Genomic DNA, 19216 nt, shown 5'->3' with positions numbered 1-19216 from the left:
TTGCTTTCCTTTCGAATATGTTCTCGTACAGAAAAGAAAATGTGTTCGGTGTACATGAAGCAATATATATTACATAATTTACATTTCACACTTCTGTTAGTACCAATGCGGTTAGTATCATAAGTCATTGCGTCATGAGGGAATTTGTCTTCAGCTACTGTAAGGTGCTTGCCATTGCTACATACACACAAAAACCCTTATGCTTCTGTACTATTGTATACTGCACCACCTGCGCAATTATCAGACAAACTGTATTGTGCTTGCTACGTTGCAGTGATATTCTGGTCTTAGTACATTCCCGTCCTTACTCTGACCGTTCGTTCTTTTTCCCCATGCACAGTAGCAGTGTGGTAAGATTGTTAAAGGGAGACATCACTTCTGATGTTGGTGCATTCCGTTATGGTGTAGTCCCTATGCCTTTGTGCTGTTTGCTTCATAATTGCACAATTTGCAGATCTACTCTATTTTACCTTGCAATTGATGTACATGCTGCTGCTTGCATATGTTCCTTGTGTTTGCTGAATGGTAAGACTATGTAAGAGAGACCCTGCCTTTCTGAGCAGGTTGGATGCCACCCGATGTCCACGACCAGACGCATACTCCAAGACTGCTGTGCGCATTAACATGGTGCCCACAGGTTCAGTATGTTGTACAGTACATCTTCAAAAAGTAAGGGTATCCTGCTAAAACCCTATGCAATTCACTGAAAAAACGTTGCTGAAGGAAGATCATGCTTGCATTGGTAAAAACCTATGAAATTCACTGACAAAAAAACGTTGTTAAAGGGACGTTATGGTTAAGTTGCACTAGTAAAAACCTATGAAATTCACTCCCAAAAAACATTGCTAAAGGGACGTTTTGGGTAAGTTGCACTACTAAAAGGCTATGACATTTACTGACAAAAAACATTGTTAAAGAGACAATATGTTTCAGTTGCACTAAGAAAAACCTATCAAATTCAGTGCAACAAGTACTTGAAAGGAACATTACACTTACTTTGCACTAATAACCTATCCATATTATGGTTACAAGTAAAACCAAAAATAAAACAGAAATTCATCAGTTATAGTAACCTAAGCAACCATAACTCGCGTCACCACTGTGCAGTGCTAAGACGAACACCCATGACATCAAACATGACATCACAAATGTCATTGATGACATCACATAGGTTACATAGGTTTTTACTAGTGTAACTGAACCATAATGTCCCTTTACAACGTTTTTTGTCAGAGTGTATGTGTGTATATATATATATATATATGTATATATATATATATATATATACTAGGCCGAGGGACTGTCCAATCGATTTTCACCCCTAATTTGGAGTGATAGCCTAGCCTCTCCAGTAAGTGTGATAAACATATGGTGTATCATGATCCAGACAAACCTGAAGGAGACCTTCCTAGTCCTGAACGCATTAATGTGGCTGAAAAAACCCAGAATCCCAATAAAATATTTGGGCGGAAGCAACCTAAAAATCAAAACCAGCAGGTCCATAATGGTTCCCGAAAACAAAAATGGGTAGGCTCCCATCCATTAGAAAAGTCCTTCGGAAAACCTTTCCCTTCTAAGTCGTGGCACCAACTTATTCTTAATATGGCTTCCTTGAGAATCTTGGTAGAAGGTGTCAGTTAAATGTATTCTGAAATTAGTTTATTGTTAAAGGAGACAAATTCTAATGCTGACAAATTTGACTCAGTATTTACCACATAAAACATTAATTTGTAGAGTTAAAGGGTGATTAGGGATAGGTGGAGTGGGCTTAGAGAATTCACGAGTTTAAGGGGCTCATTAAAAGTTTGGTAGTATTTCAGTTTAAATCCGCCGAATTTACTGTTTCTGCCACCTGATCCAGTGGAATTACTGTCAAATCACAAGAGGTATTATGGTGGTGTTATACCCCATTTATGGAGTAGAACACCATGGGTATTTTGGCAGAATTACCACGAGTGGCAATTCTACCAGCGGTAATTCCACCCATTTTGACAATTTTTGGTAGTAAGGTGGCAGATTTACCTCCAACATTTTGCTGGATGTTTTTCCTCTGCCTTACAGCCAAACCTATATTATGGCATTGCAGTAATGAGGTGGTAACAGTTACCAATGTTTTTACCGCACCACCATACTTATAATGAGGCCCTTAGTCTTTTTAAAGGTGACAGCAATTGGCTCTCTACCCATGGCAATGTAATGGGTCATCATGGCGCGTGTTGTGTGGCCCTGGTGGAACGTGTGTGTTTGGAGGGTGTGGGGTGTGGGTAACTAGGTGTCTGGTGTCTGTGACTGTCTTGTGTCCTGCCCGTCCTACCGTCTGTGAACCCGAAAGAGTACAGAGCCAAGGGACAATAAAGCTTAACGTATGAGTCCCATGCACTTACGCAATCTGAATGACACCTGGTCTAGTAGGATCGTTGTCTGTCCTTTGTACCCTCTCCCTTGCCTCATCGCACCTTGAAACACTTGTTTATAGTCACGTTATAAATGTTGTATATCATATCATAACTTACCTTACAGAGGACGCCTCCTCTTCCATTACAACATAATGCTTACATAGTTTAGTTGCACACCACTTTTGCAAAAAGACTGGCCTGAATATTACGCAAGGAGTAGTACTACCTCCAGCATGGTTTCTGCAGTGAAATTGATGTCAATAATATTTAATAGCTAAACCACCACCAATGGCTAGTGATAGGCTACAATCTAGGAAGCAGGAAATCAATATTCCAGCAGGAAAGGGGAGTGGAAAAACACATAGCAAGACTTGTTTTCAGTGGTCTGCAACCCTATGCCGCCACTTAGTAATCACAGGATTTTTATGATTAATATTCAGAAGTTAAGATCTAGGCAAAACAAAGTCGGGATGCTTTGATATATGTATTCACATGATATGCCATAGCAAGATACTCTGTGATTCTTCAGGAGGGCATTGCGGGTTCTCCCTCAGTGACATTCCAGTGGATCAACCAAATGATTATATTCAGATTACTTTAAGAGACCTACCTGCCTAATGGTTTACTTTCTATTGAATCTAGAACCCTTACTCAGCAGACTAAAATATCCAAATTCACTTGGCTCCCCTAACTATGATTTGTGATAAAGATCCTAGGGCCCCATTACGAATTGGCTAATGACAGCAGAATTACTGTTACTGTGGTGGTAAATGGCAGAATTACTGCCGCATTGCAAGGTGACGGAAGGGTGCACACACCATCGATGGTAACGGTTATCGCAGAATTACTGCCGTAAATGAAGTTCGGATGATAATGCCACCTGGCATCAGCAGAATTACCATTACCGCAAGTCAACTCTGCACACAATCTAGCAGAAAAATGACAGCCTGTGGAAATAGCATCATTACAGGATCTGCCCTGAATCTCCCATTTCCTGTTGCCATCCGACAGGTGTGTTATATCTTGGGCGGGCAGCCATAGAGAAGAATGGAGAGTTGTTGGAATGTGGCGTGTTAGATATCACTTATGAAGTTGTTGGGTTCCAGAGAAATCCGTTAGCTCTGTCTTGGATATATGAGGAATACTGGATGGCTGAGGGCTGCAATGTACTAGGCTTAAGCTAATAAAGATGATTGCTGTTATCCCGCAAAGTTTCTTACACATTTTTTGTAAAACTCTATAATTCCCAGAAATTACCTCAGCTCCCCTTTTGTTTGTGCACTCTCAATCTTACTAATACAATCAACCATATCTTTCTTGGGCCGCACACCGTCCATGGTTATTTCATGCCCCAAATATTCCACTGATTCCTTCCTGAACACACACATTTTCTTTCTGAGCATCAACCCTCTCTCCTCCAAAATGTCCAATACATTTCCTAATGTCTCCCCACAAGCCAGAATGTCGTCCTGGAAACAATGTACACTCTTTACCTCATCAAACAACTTATACATAACTTTCTGGAATACCGAAGACGCAGCAACCAAACCAAACGGCATCCTGCAAAATTGTAATATGCCTTCATGTGACACAAAAGCAGTTATTTTTCGGGACTGTGGTTCTAACTCAACCTGATGGTAAGCTGAAACTAGGTCAAATTTTGTGACAATCTTCCCCTTTCCTATCATAGCCAACATCTCTGACATATTCGGCAAAGGGTGCCTCTCACCACAACACTTTTATTAAGTTGCCTGAGATATACACAAAGACGTAACTCATCACTCTGTTTCTTGACAACGACCAAAGGCAAGACCCACTCTACACTACTTGCCCTTTCTATTATTCCCATATTACATAATTTGTTCAATTCTTTCTGTACTCCTTCTGCAAAACCAAAGGAATAGCGTGTAGCTTTGCCTCCATAGGCACACTGCCTTACTTCAGGAAAATGCAATGTCTCATCACTTTTGTCCTTCCCGCTCCTTGCACAAACACACTCCCATAACTTTCAACATCTTTTATAAGGCCATTCTGGCCCACATGAGGAACCTGATCATTCATGTTTGGGTCTAAGCGTATACACAACTTCTGCTCGCACGACCCCAATATCATCGCTCCCTTCTTAGTCACAAACACCTTCCTCACTGCTTTCCTACCCTTAAACTCCAAATCAGCCACAAAGTAACCCAGCAGTTGAATTCTGTCTATATTATACCCCCCGGTCTTATGTCTGGTGGCATTAAGGTATCCACTCTTCTTTGTAATACCTCTTTAAACACATCCCTCCGACATAAGCGATACCTTTGCACCCGTATCTGTCATCCTATTCACCCTTCTACCATTCACCCGAATAACAGCTTCTGCACTGGCACAGTCATCATCACATCCTTGACCTCCCACCATGTTTACAGTAATCATGTCAACATTTTCTTCACACTCCTCTTTTGAGGAGTCATATCCCATAGCTCATCCCATACACCTGGCAATGATATAAGGATGCTTCAGACGTGCGGGATGACAGCTATCATCCTTATTAGCTTGAAGCTGGTACATTGCAGCCCCCAGCCATCCGGTATCTCTATTCTCCCCAAGAAACAGCTAGCAGATTTCTCTGGAACCCAAAAATGCAACAATGTCACAGGTGAGGTATGACACTACACATTACAATAACTCGCCATGCTACTCGATGGCTTCCCACCCTAGATATAACAAGGAGCCCCAAGGAAGATGACACAGGAAAAGGGCAAAGACAAGCTGCCGGACATGAGGCTGTGCAAGGTGAAGTTCAGCGAGGATGAGTTTCAGGTGCTTTCAGAGAAGGTGGTGGCTCATGCTGGTGAGCTCTATGGCACCAGACACTGGAGGCCCGCTAGCCAGAGGAAGGCTGCCATCTGGCCCAGCATCAAGGAACAGGTTGCAGCAGTGGGCAGGGTCCCACGGGACAGTGAGGACTGCCGCAAGCACTAGAATTACCTGAAGGCCAGGGTCTGCAGCCTCTTTGCAAAACCCAGGCGTGAGACTTCTTTCACAGGAGGCGGCACAGTTGCACCTCTTGTCCTGACCTTGTGGAAGGAGAAAACCAGCAGCAAACTCCATATGGAAGGGATAGAGGGCGTTCGGAGTGCAGAAGTGGGAGCAAGCAGCCAATGTGATCCCGATGAGTATGCATGTTCCCTCTCTCATGAGAATGCACTGGCCAAATGCTCATCCCATGAATGTGTCCGCTGCCATAGATGGACCCAATGGACAGGGGAATGGCTAACCACATAGCAATGTGTACAAAGGTACTGCTACGACATTTGTGTGCATGGAAAGATGGAATACTGTGCAAAGACACATGCACTGTAGGGGAAGTGTACATGTGAGGCCATGCAACCATGAGAAGCACCCATGTGTGCTGTGAACGTCCAAGTGGCAAAGTGTACCCTTTGTGTTACCACATGTGCAAGCCATAATGGCAGTCCAACAGGCAATGAGCCCATGTATATGCCATGCATATCATCAGCAGACACTAGTCCCACTTTGCATGCGCCATTCTCATTGGCCTGCAACGGACCCTGCCCATAAGACAAAATGTGTGTACAATGACCATTCATCATGTTGCATGAGTGTCTTGCTAGTCCATATAGAAGTATGCATGATGATTGACAGCATGCCATTTTCCACCCAACAGGTTCACAGTCAACTCCGGCTGATAATGCAGGACCCACTACTTCCCTAGGTAACTCCACTGGTGACCGAACATCAACCTCCACCCCTACACAAGACAGCCAAGGGAAAAGCAGGAGGAAGAGCAGGAGCGATGCACCAAGGCAAGAGCACAGCAGTGCCATGGTAGCCGTGCTAAGTGATGAGACAGCCAGAGTCTCCACAAGTGTGCCCAGTGGCCCCTCCACCAGCAGTACACATAGCACAGCTGGTACAGCACCTGATGGGGGCACACCAGATGCAGCTGCAGGCGCAGCACCCCCAGCAGCTACAACCGCAACACCACAGGCAGCCCCTCTGGTGCTCCCTGAGGAGCAACCCGCCAGTGGCACACATGGCTCAACACATGCACCTACCCATCTGCCCCTTGACTCTCCTTTGTCACCCGAAGCAGACAGCCATTCTCATTGCTAGAGTGTCCTGGATACAGGAAGTGATAGCAGTGGAACACCTGACGCAGATGACACTGAGTTCAGGTCCTCCTGATTCAGCCCTGGCCCTCTCCATAGCCCACGGGGTGTGCTGCAGCATTTACTAGATGTCATCTGGAGGAGGCTGGACACCAGCGAGTGCCGCCAGATGAACTTAGAAAACATGGCAGAGATGCAGGTGCAGCATCTACAGGCCAAAAGGGACTCTGTACAGGGCTGCTCACAGAGAATAGCCGTATCATTGGACCACCAGTGCATCCAATTGTCAATGGCGACTGCTGCAAACACAGCTGTGAGGCAGAGGGTAAGGGAGCTCACATAGGGCATTTTGGCATTTGTCAATTCTAGGTACGCTAGCATGCGCCTCACCCTGCAACATATCCGGGCCCAGGAGGCTGAGACTTCCATCTCTGCCAGCCCCACAGGGATTGGTCATTGGCTGAGAGCCGACTGCACCAATCCTTCTGTGATGTGGCCCGTACACTGCCTGAGCAGGCTGGCAAGTTCAAGAGGTCACGAAAATGACTCATATAATTTTTACACTATTTCACTGGGCATAGGGGAGGTAGGTGGGTTTTCATGGGTGCTGGGGATGCATGTTTTGCACAGTTCACAATAACATACAGGTTCACCTGAACAAATTCAAGGACAATTATTAGTGTGTGAAGGTGATATATTCAAAACGTGGCTGTATACAAAAGCGAGAAACAAGTGAAAAGTAATGTGTCTGGAAATAATTGTCAATTAGTTCTTGCCCCACCAGACATCCGTCCATGCCTTCTTCACACTCACTGTGTGGCATCGCTTAATCTGCAGACAATCCATCATTGTCTTCTGGGGGAGGTCAGTCCTCATCAGGGGACAGGGGGACATTTCACCTGAGGCAGCTGTTGTGCAGTATGGCACAGGCAATACATATTTGGCCAACCTTCTCTGGCCTGTACATCAGGGCCTCTCCAGTCTGGCGGAGAGAGTGGAAATGTCTCTTTATCAGCTGAGAGGTCCTCTCAATGCACAGCCTGGTCCTGACGTATTCTTCATTGTAGGCCACCTCCTGTGGCATACGTGGATTGCGCACGTGCCATCAGCTATGGGAGTTGGGGGTAATCAGAGTCCCCTGGAAGTGCAAAGTTCACAGATGTCAGTCACAGTGCTTTCGAGATGAGTGGCATGTTGGCATGTTGATGCATACTCTTTTGAAGCAGTAATGGTGTGTTGTTGTACAACATGGTTTTCCAACCCAGTAATTGAATGAAGTGTTACATATTACGGGGGTACATATGCATTGCCACTTTGAGATACACAGTGCGCACAGCTCGCACACACCAGTTGTGAGAAACATGGCCTGTGATCGAATGTGCATGTTGTCTGTGTTGAGCCTGTGCATTGCTATCATTCATGTGCCCTGATGGGTGATTGGTTGTTCTCGTGCATGTTTGCGGTTTCTGTGTTCCTTCCCTTAAATGGTTTGAAGATTACATGCTATCACTCTGCCAGTGTTGCATATTATGCAGTGTTGGACTGTGGCATTGGCCGTGTAGGCATGTGTTCTCTATGCATTATGGTTACGGAAGTCCTCTGTTTGTGTATTACTTACTTGTTGGGGCACTGTGCATTACTGACATACTACTGCCTTGTCCTGCAGGGACTAGTCCTTTGTGTTGGTGGATGTCATGTGCGGAGTGAGAGGGCAAGCCCTGCATGTACAGGGCCTTGACAGGGCATGCATTGATCAGTAGTTGTAATACTCCCCACCCTCCGTTCCCCTCTGTGGCTCTTAATGTATGCAGGCAGCGTGCTGATCCGCAGGACTGTGGTGTTGTCAGTGGAACCAGGAAAGCGGGCGCACCAGTGTGTGATCATGAGGTCAGAATCTCAGGGAACCTGGACATTCATTGACTGATACTGCTTGCTGTTGCAGTATGCCTCTTCGGTTCCTGGGGGGAACCAACACCACATGGTTGTAGATCAGAGTGGCAATTATGTTGGGCAGGTGGGCAGCTGCATAATAACGTGCCTTTGTGGCATTTATCTGTGCTGCGGTGGTGGGCAGGGAGATGTGCTGGGATGCAGGGTGCAGGAGTGCTTCCAGAACCTGCACAAGCACAACTCAAAATGTGGGCTATGGCATGCCATGCAGCATGCCCATAGTGTGCTGGTAGGTGCCAGTTGTAAGAAAATGAAGCAATTGTGATGTTGGTCCTGCTGTGGATGTCGTCGTGGATCAGGGAGAGTTGCTGTGCAAAGGTCTCCCTGTTCAGCAGGTACAGGGTTATCAGCTGGACATCTGTTTATGCACAGGGTGAGGGCCTGACCCGAGGAATGGGCGCTCACCTTGCATGGCATCTCCTCCTCCTCCTCTGCTCCATGTGCTCTGTGAAACTGTTCCTGCCTCTGCACCTCAATGTAGGGCAGGAGGTGCTGCATATCCCAGTTTGCAACTGCTAGTGGCAGCATGGTGTTGGAAAGTGTGTTTGGGCCAGGTGTGGCCCTTTTGTACTCTTTCGAGTGGACTTGGTGCAACTGTGACTTGGTTTTCATCACCTCTATGCATTTACCTCCACCTTTTGGGTGGAGATGATTGCACTGTGTTTTTTGCGGAATGACCGGCCATTTTGCGGTGGTATTTCAACTTGTAATACAGCAGAAATACCATTTTGCATCTTGCCAGTATTTCTGCCAGTGGAATTAGTACCCTATCTAATTCCGCCACATGATGGTGTTAATTCGCCGGAATTACCATTCCTATGCTTTTATTTTTAAAAAAGAAGCCGTCCCGGAATGGTTTTGTTTTGAAGTAAAAGTGTAGGAAAAAGTTGAGCCTTGCACTTTAGTGCACTGCACTGAACATTCCCTTAAACAGCAGGTTGGGGTTGGTGATGGGGGTTTGTGGGAGGAGAGGGCAGGCCAGTAGGGGGAACATAGCTCCACTACTTCTTTTCGTACACTTTGACCACTGCAAGAGACTCTTAAAGTGTGACTGAGGTGGACGGTAAAGATATCACCCAGAATGATTGACTCAGTGGGAACTCAGCAGAAAAGATCTACAGAGATATTATTAATATCACTTATCCGTGTGTTACTAAACCGGCTACTATGGTATATGAGTGTCATTTGAGTACCAAGGACAAGTGGCTTGTAGCTGACTGTGTAAGAGCGACAACATTGCTAATAAAGTTAATGAATGATAGAAATGGCTCCGATATAACCCCAGAGGGTTGGAACCCTGTAAATCAACAACTCCCCCCAACCAGGATTCTTAGAAAGCATAACATGGTAGCAGTACCTTAATAAAACAGGGTCAGACACGCCTGTTTTGATCGTTCCTTGGACTTCAGAAGCCATCCTGCCTCTCCTGGTTGGCATACAGCAAGGATCAGCTGACCCAAAAAGGGAGACTTCAGTGGCAGGGGAAAAACCCTATCTTTATAAAAAATAAAAAAATTCTGTAAAGGATTGGGTTCCAAAGTGTAGAGTTCAGGAATCCTCTGGCAAAGGGATAGTATCACGCTTCGGAGCAGAATTGTTCTATGATGGTGGTCAGTCAAAATGACGAAAAAAAAAGTCGAATGACAAAAATGTAGATAAGAAAATATCGAAAAAAAAAGTCGAATGTATTATTTTTTTATTTATATGTATTTTTTGGGTTCGGTAAGTAAAAAAAGGGGTAAAATAAAAAAAAAATAGAAAAAAGAGGGGTTGGGGGGGAACCCCCCCCATTTCGAAAAAAACGTATTGAAAAAGAAATTCGACTTTTTTTTGCCATTTTTTTTTCTACATTTTGACTTTCGACTTTTTTTTTCGACCAAATGACTATAAACCTTCTATGACACCTCTGTCACATCACAGGCTGCTTATAATGTAGCAGAACCTATGGGTGGGAGAAAGGCAGTGCCCAATTACAGTCATGCTGGAAAAGAAAGCACTAGAATCTACAGTCTGAAACTGCCATCCTACAAGAGGATATGGACACTGCAGACATCTTTAAAAGGTAAAGGGGTCTCCTCCTAAACCAGAAGCCTGGAATGATGCCACAGCTGCCACTTGCTTCAATCACTGACCCTCCTGTGTCATTACCCAATGGGACCACGTGTGTCCTGTGGACCCCAGACAGTCCTTTCAACTCGGGTCCCACACTGCCACAGGCACCTTTGAAAGCACAGCATATACTGGGACCCTCAAAAAACATGTTGCTCCAGACACCTCGCTGGACCTGGGGATGCAGCAAAACAACCAGAGTTCTGGGTTTATCAGGATACCGTCGATAAAAATGCCAAATCAACTAGGAGGAGGAACAAGATATACAAGCTCCCAAGATCTATTACTAGGAGGTCCGCCCTTATAATTAAACAGATACAGCGGACATACTCAAGAAATGTGAGCATTATACACCTTAGGCACATCAGTTTCTCTTGGCCGTTCATCGTATTGATGGATTGGGAACCAGATCATGACCTCATAGATCAGGGATCACAGTTTTCACTATTGACGCATGAATCTCAGAAGGTAACCCCCGCCGCCCCCGGCCAAACCTCCAATGAGGGGATAAACATGCACAGTGTTTCATGGGATTAATCACATAACCCAACTAAGCAATGTCCACAAGTCTGAGGTTGAGCTTCACTGGCAAGACATGTGCTGGAAGACACTATGAGACTAACCAAACACCATCAGCCAAAACATATTTTGGAGCAGCACATGGTCGTCTTCAGAACTGCTCTGAACTGCATCCTTAGATGCTCCTAAATTCTGAACAACTAAAGAAGACATTTGTAATATGACCTGTTAAAAAAAGGAAGCAGCAGGACCCTTATGCTGCAAGAGTGTGCATCATATAAGCAGGAAAAGGAGATACATGAGTGGCAGAATATACATACGTATAAACAAATCCAGCCACTCAAAGAGCATCTTCCAACTTGAGTAGAATTAGCCGAACAACCCAAATATGGTTCCTGTGCCTACTTTTTCCTCTCTCCTTCTGGCAATTGGTTTGAAGATGATAGCCAGCGGAGAGGGCCATCTCCACCTATAGCACTTTATTAATAGCTACTTGAAACTTACGGGTGTACTAGAAGATCTGATCATAAACAGTCTTCATTGCAACTTGATGGAGACAGTAGATCTCAACCAAGAATGCACAAGTCAACTCAAGAGCACATTAGGCTTCTCCAGTGGCTTAAAAGATTATGTAGCTATGGTTTGCTGTGGTTCTGGCACTTCATAAAAGGGCCTTAACAACCCAACAGGCCATAGATGAGAAGACATTACTCTAGTCACAAATAGATCAAGAACTTGTAATGATGTTCTAATCAACTCTACGGTTGATTTGCAGTAACAGTGTTATGGCAAAGGTCTTCCCTGGTCAATATTTCCTGCTGGCAGAATCCTCCAGTCAGTTTTGCCCAACTATACCCTAATGATGGAATGTGCAGTCCTGCGGCAACAATGATCACTGCCTGTGAGATATTAATTGCTATGATATGATATGATATGTTATTTATAACTCGCCTATACACAAGTGTTTCAAGGCACGACGAGGCAAGGAAGGGGAACAAAGGGAGGACAGACAATGATCCTACTAGACCAGGTGTCACTCAGATCGCGAAAGTTCGTGGGAAGGGGGCAGGGACAGTGCAGTACATGGGAATAGATAAAACAATTAAGAATAGATAAACAAGTAACGGCCAGCATGTGGCAAGTGCATGGGTAAGTGCAGACATCAGGTGTCAAGGGCTGGTAGGAGGACTGTAGGGATACAGAAACAGTCCCCAAGTGCAGGGTTGCCAGGTGGGCAGTGTAGGTGTGTGACGCTGGCGGGGGAGGGAACTGGGCGCAAGATCAGTGGGTGTGCAGGTAGCCAGTACAGTTCCGGTTACAGCCAGGAGGTCAGCAGAGCAGAGGAGGAGAAAAAAAAAGCCGAAGCAAAGAGAAAGGTTTTGAGGTGCTTCCGGAACCGTAGATGGTTCTCCTCATGTTTAATGGAGGCAGGGAGGCTGTTCCAGAGGGAGGCACCAGCCAAAGAAAGAGATCTACCACCAACTCGTTGCTTGGAGAAGCGACTGCCCCTGGGAGTTGGAGCAGATGAGCAGAGAGCTCGAGAAGGAAGATATTTAGGGAGAGAGAGTTGAAGGTATTGAGGCCCCAGAAGGCCTTGTGGACGTTGCAGAGGGTTTTGAACTTAATCCTCGCAGCCACCAGGAGCCAGTGCAGAGATTTCAGTCCTGGAGAGATACGATCCCTGGGCTTGAGGCCAAGGACAAGTCTCGCAGTCCTGTTCTGGATAAATTGCAGATGGGTGAGAGTAGAAGCAGGCACATTTAAAAAGAGGCTGTTGCAATAGTCCAACCTAGAGAGAGCCAGAGCTCTGGAGACAGTGAGCTTCTGGGGGAAGGAGAGGAAAGGAAGAATACCTCTGAGGAGGTGCAGCTGGTAGTGTGACTTCTTAGATATGTCAGAGATGTGAGGTGAGAAGGGGAGTGTGGAGTCGAAGATGACCCTGACATTTTTAGCCTTGCAGGTGGGAGCAGGAAGAGGGTCAAGAGAGGCCGGCCAGAGAGCTATAGGAAAGGAGGGAGCGGGTGTGCTGATGAGGTGAATCTTAGTCTTACTGGCATTAAGGCAGAGGTCATTGGCGTCCCACCACTCCTTGATAGTAGACAGACAATCAGAGATGAGGGAAGGAGAGGAGGAGGCAGAGGGAAGCCTGAAAATGAGCTGGGTGTCATCTGCACAGCACTGAAAGTTGGGGCAGAGAGTGGCGATGCGGTGGGCAGGGAATGCCAGGTATTGGTTGAACAGCCAGGGAGAGAGGTTTGACCCCTGGGGGACACCACAGGTAGAGAGTTAACAAGGGTTATCTCTCGGCAATAAATGTTGCCCTGTTAAGTACTAGAGGGGGGAGCAGTCCCTTACATTTTGAAGTTACTATTACAACGTGTGTTTCTGATCTATCAAATCTTACTTGACTTTAGCAAATGCCAAGAAAGGGAAGTTCTGTATGGTCACTAAACTTTGTAGGGTTTGACTCTTCTGCTGAAAATACATGCTCTTGGAATATTTCAGGTAAGACTAACACATTCAGCATTTTTCTTCTAATATTTTGCCGCAATCCTGAATAATTGCGCATTCAACAGCTCAAGTAAGTAGTAAAAATAATGGGAGACATCTTTCCATTGTGATGTGGAGAGGAAAAATAATTTAGTCTGCATAAAATATACACTTCCAGGGATGTGCAGGGATTTCGACCCACAAGGATGCAAGCAGAATCTGTTTTTGGGCAATTCTGTTTGGGCAACTTCAATAGTCTAGCTTCAAAGATGCAGGGAAATCTGAGAAAGTGACAAAGGCCTTGGCCTATCACATTACTTAGAATATTTCCTTAGAATTGTTTTGGCTCAATATTAATCATTTCACAACGATAACTGGTCTACCACCAGCTTGGATAAATGGCTGCAGGACGGCGGTTCAGTGAGTGGAGAATTATAGGAAATATATTCTTTCTAGGTGCCTGCTTCATAAAGATTTGCACTGGCCCAAATGTGGAGATGCTTGTGAACATCTCAGATTTACACCTGCTAACTTATAGCTCATCCTCAAGGCCTCGAACTGCAGTGAACCAGGCCTGCAGCATCTCTGAGATGCCCTTAAGCAAACCTGTGCAAATCAGATATGCTCAAGTCTTTGTAAATACAATGTAGGGCACCAGGTGTGAATCTGAGATGCTTGCTATCATCTTATTTGCTCCAGTGCACATATCTGTGAAGGGGGTCCAAAGTTTGAATAAGATAATTTGCCCTGTATTGGTTTTAAATTGGATTTAATCGGTTTTCACCCACCTGTGTTTTTATTTACATAGGCTGAAAGCAGAGTACGATTGAGAAAGGATTTACCTGCACACACTTGTACAGAAACAGTACTTACGGCGGTTTCGGGTAAGGTGGACTTATTTCATATACTTTCCCTCATGTCAATTGGTTCAGCTTAACATTTCTAATACCTAACTGTGTGTTTGAAGTATTTTCTCAGAAATCAGCTGAATAACCTAAAGCTTTTTCTTTCTCCAAATTAATAAAATATATTGTAAAGTATGCAGGGTCAATGGCACTATTTTCACTGATGTGCAGGAAAGAATAGTATTTTGTTCTTTGGATGACTGGTCTTTGATATTCCAAGCCAAGTGAGGTGGCCCCATTGATCCTTATTGCAAGGCACATTTTGCGGTCAAAGTTCACTAATGTAGTCTGTGATGAAGTCTGGGTGATGAGACTGGTGTGACCCTGGGGTGTGGGAGGCTGCTGTCTCCTCCTCCATGATGAATGCCCCAGAAGGGGTAGATGCAGGCTCCCAAGCCAATAGCCAGCCTTGGATCTATTTCACGTCTGAAGAAGCCCAATTACCCTTGGCAGAGTAGAACTGATCAGAATAGGAAGGGGACAAACAAGAATATGTAAACTGCTGGAGTACATATCAAAACAATGAGAGTCTAGACTATTTGAGGCACCCTGAAACCAGTGGCGGCTGGTGAGTCTTTTTAATTGGAGTTGTTTAAACATTTCCCATAAACGTGCACGGTGACTGGGCATAACACAAAAATCTCAGACAACCAGTAGAGCCAAAGGGTTCAATGTAGGCCCATGTAAGAATACACGTTTCCTTTACACATAATTCAAGTACAAATGCCATGCTACTGTAAGAAAACATCTCCATGCTGGCTGCACCAACAAAGGCCAGTATCCCCTCATATAAGAACACTCATGTTTACATTTCCCATAATGCCAGTAGAAATGCCATGCCACTGTATGAAAATAGGCCTATGGTGACTGCACCAATCTTGGTGAGTATCCCCCCATAGGTACACTCAATTCACTTTTCCTATAATATGATGAAAAATGTAATGGCAATCTATTAAACAATGTCTATGCTGGCTGCACCAGTGTAGGCTAATATCTCCCCTTGGGAACACTCATTATGTTGGCTTTACCCACAGTGTCATGCCAGTAAAATAGTATTCATTCAGCTTTTGCAAAGTAGCTAATTGACAACTCCTTCATTCTCCATTCCTACCGGACGCACATATTCATGCACATTTGCATGCAACAACATACATAACACACTCTCATATTCATATGTACCACAGATGGCACAAGAATCATTCCAAATCTCAGAGGCGATATAAGGGCTTTTATTGAAAAACCAATGGGCCCTATGCCCGCCCCTCTCTCTCTGGTCTCAAAGTATCTCCTCCCTAGCCCAGGCTTCTTTAGCCACAGGTTAGTATATAGTGATAGTTTCATCCTCATAATGCAAATCACTAAATTAACATAGATGTTGACCTAAAGGGCACTTGGCCCTATCTCACTAAACTCCCTCAGAAACTATCTGACTTTCCCTACTCTAGCCCGTTGTTAGTGCTCTAAATCGATAAGGGATTTGTGCCTCGAAGACACCCTGCTGAATTCATTCATTTTCTTTCACACTCACTTTCTTCACTCCCTCTCCATGGGTTCCTACTACACTCCTTCTCCCAGACCACCCGCCTCCACTGTATTCTTCCTCTGTCCCTCTGATGTCTCTCGTACCTTCTAGACCTTGCCTCCACCCTTTGGTGTTACTATTCCCCCTTCCTCCACTGTGCAACTCTCTACTCCAACATGTGACTCCCTCCTTCGCTGTGAGTCCTTTCTCTGTGGCTCCCTCCTCTGCCCTGTGACTCCCTCCTCTTCCCTGCACCTCCCTCTTCTGCGACTCTACTCTACAACTCCCTCCTCCACACTTCTGTTGCTCCTCCCTCCAAATTGTCACTCCTCCCTTTCACTCACACATTTACTTAACACTCACTCCCTACTCTCCTTCTCCTGACCACACTTGCCACACATTCACAAAGTAGTATCACTTTCACTCACTAGCCAATACCTAACCTTTTCCAGAAATCGCCTCCACACTCAGCTGCTCCTTCCTCCCTACCTCCTCTGACCTCACCCAAAAAATAAAAACACACTTCATGAGGTCCTTTTGTATTCCTTTCTGCCCTCTTGGGATTAGTTCTCTTTCCCTATCAAATCTGGACCTAGCTTTGCCACCCGGGACATTGTGATGATCAGTAAAGTTACAAGTAACAGGTTAAGTCATGTTCACTTTGTCCTCACCGTTCCACCGTGGAACAGAAATGGTGGCCAGTGAAGTTGAAAGACCATCTTTATGTTTGGGGGGGGGCTGTTTCTGGCACCCCTGAGGGAAGGCCCAGTGTTGCAAGGATTTTTGTCCCTCGAGGGAGTAACTATGTGCTCACCGCCATCATTTGGCACCACCGCGTGACTCTCCTGACCACTCCACATAGATGGTGTCTCTGCACTGCTCTGTCTCCACTGATCAGTCGGCAGCGTGTCACTGAAGACATGTGGCTCTGCCTGCTGATTGTCGGGTCGTAGCTTTTCTGTGGATGGTCTGTGATACTTGTACCAACTCTCATTTTGCTGGTTCTTGTTATTTTCTCGTTTCAATGGTGTCTCACTAGAAGAAACGCAAAAAGACTGGCAACATCTTGTCAAGGAGGAATGACAAGAGACAAAGATGGACTGCTTAAAAAAAAAACAGGCACTGGGACAGGAAATGGGGCCCTATCAACTGCCATCATCCAACTCGAGGGTAGGACTGTCTTTGGACTTCTCCCTGATAGGCCTCCAATGCCAGGCTGATAGTGGCTCACATATGCAATATACACAACGAACAGTCACATTTCACTCTCATTCAAATGTGCATTTTCTTGTTCCCTCTCTATCTCATTCTCAAGCATGATTACATGGACACAGACCCTTGCATCTAGGCATACATACATACATACATGCATACACAAAGTTCTTAACTGCACACTGCCTCTCCACTCCAGCTCAGGACTCTCTGCCTGCAAGACACTGCTTCAATCAGATTACCCTCTGGCTCCAGTGAAGCCCACATGCAGGAGCCAGGAATCGGGGGGAGTTGTCAAAACAGGAAGCAAGGGGAGTTGTTAATCAAACACCTCTCTATTCGAGGTTCCTGACATTTGTACTGGAGACTGAGTGCCAACATCTTGCCAACCCAGACCCCCCGCCCTACGTGGATGCACAGGAGCAAATCATAGGATCTTCTGGACCTGCAGTAACCAAACCTGCATTCTCAATGGGCCATGCAAGCCTTTGGAAGCAAAACGTCCTAACCTTGCAGGGCCCATTGGGCATGCTCTGGCTTGGGTCTTGTAGGCCAAGAAAAAAACATGTTTCAGCATCAACAAAGGAGCCCGTCTTTGACATCTTGCCGCAGCTGTGGGAGATATCAGCATTTTCACTGGAGTGGATTGGCTCAGATACTCCATAATGGGACGTCTCCCCATAATCCATTATGGATGAGCTGCCCCTAACCCTTGACACTACTTGGTCAGCTAGAATGAACTGCACTTAGAGGGCCCATAGTATTAAAAAGGAAGAATGGTTCTCTGACGGTTCTCGCATGGTCCTGCGCAAATGAGGAAATAAATCTCTTACTGTCATGGCAAAGAGGGGAAATGCATAAGTGCATTGTGGGGTTAGTACTGAAAAGTGTACTGTATGCGATCAACATTATTTGGATAATTCTTGATGTTGGTCTATGAGGGTATGCGAAAACTACCCTGAGCATCTATTAACCACAAGCACATTTTGTCATTGATGTATACAAGTGACAACCATAGCTCTATAATATACCAGAGCGGGATGGCATCGGATATTGTTTCATACTCGGTTCACACAGTGGTTTACGTGTTCCACATTGCCCCGCGGTTAAATACTAATACTTTTTTCTTTCCACATTTGTTGCAGAAGGATGTTATTACACAGCATGTTTGGTCGACACAGTGTTTTCGGCCCTTTAGTGAGGCTCACCCCATCCTTGGCGGTCTTCTTTTACAATTTTCAGCTAGGCCTTCATCAGGTCATACATAGAACTTCAAATAAACAACAGTCGAATCGATAGACTACTCCTTAGTCTTTCTTTCAGAATCAGAGTCTTGTTTGACACACAGGGAAGACAAATATTTATTTTTTGTACTTTTTCTTTAACATTTCACAGGTTTTCTCATGATGTTTTGCTTACATCCACGTTGAGATGTATTGTGGCACCTTGTCTCTTTGGTCAACTAGTCAGCGCCTGGTGTTTGTTTCTTTTTTCTTTTTTCTTCTCTTCAAAGCCCTCTATCTATGGCACTTGATGTATTCTGTATACCTGAGGAAGGCATACAATTTTGAGGAACTCGCCTGGAGGACAACAGTTAGTTTAATGTCTCAAACATTCTGTATATTTTTTTCTTGTGCATTGAATGTATTTTGCCTTTTTTGATTCTAATTAAATTAAACTAACTTTTATTGAGAAACGAGTAGTGAGGTATAGAGCATAATTTTTTCCACATCTGCACACACTTCATAGGTGGCTGAATGTTCTCCACACAAGAGAGAGGGGTAGCTTGAGACTTGCATGCTTAGTTCTGAAGAGAAAACAGACACAGATTCTCCTGGTTTAGAAAAACAGAGGAGACGTTGTTCGGAGGGTCGTGGGAGAAGTCATAATGTCTACTCCACATGATCCAGATGCTGTGAACAACATTCCCCCAGTGCAAGGGGTTCTTGTGAATAACTTGGCCGTAGTCTAATCTGAGAACCCAGTTCTGCAGGT

At 45.0% G+C, this 19216-nt stretch overlaps 1 protein-coding gene across 1 annotated transcript in view; it reads left to right on the top strand.

Annotated features, from left to right (window-relative positions):
- LOC138488299 (multidrug and toxin extrusion protein 1-like) overlaps nt 1-19216 on the top strand; it is a 638882-nt gene that overhangs the window by 518831 nt on the left and 100835 nt on the right. The window contains exon 16 of the mRNA XM_069615181.1: nt 14391-14466. Coding sequence (XP_069471282.1) covers nt 14391-14466 — 76 coding nt within the window. The remainder of the gene's footprint in view (nt 1-14390; nt 14467-19216) is intronic.

Source organism: Ambystoma mexicanum, chromosome 9, assembly GCF_040938575.1.
Source record: "Ambystoma mexicanum isolate Mex_15411 chromosome 9, UKY_AmexF1_1, whole genome shotgun sequence".
Classification (NCBI taxonomy): domain Eukaryota; kingdom Metazoa; phylum Chordata; class Amphibia; order Caudata; family Ambystomatidae; genus Ambystoma; species Ambystoma mexicanum.
Note: the sequence above shows the minus strand (reverse complement) of the source record. Positions and strands in the feature narration are given on the sequence as shown.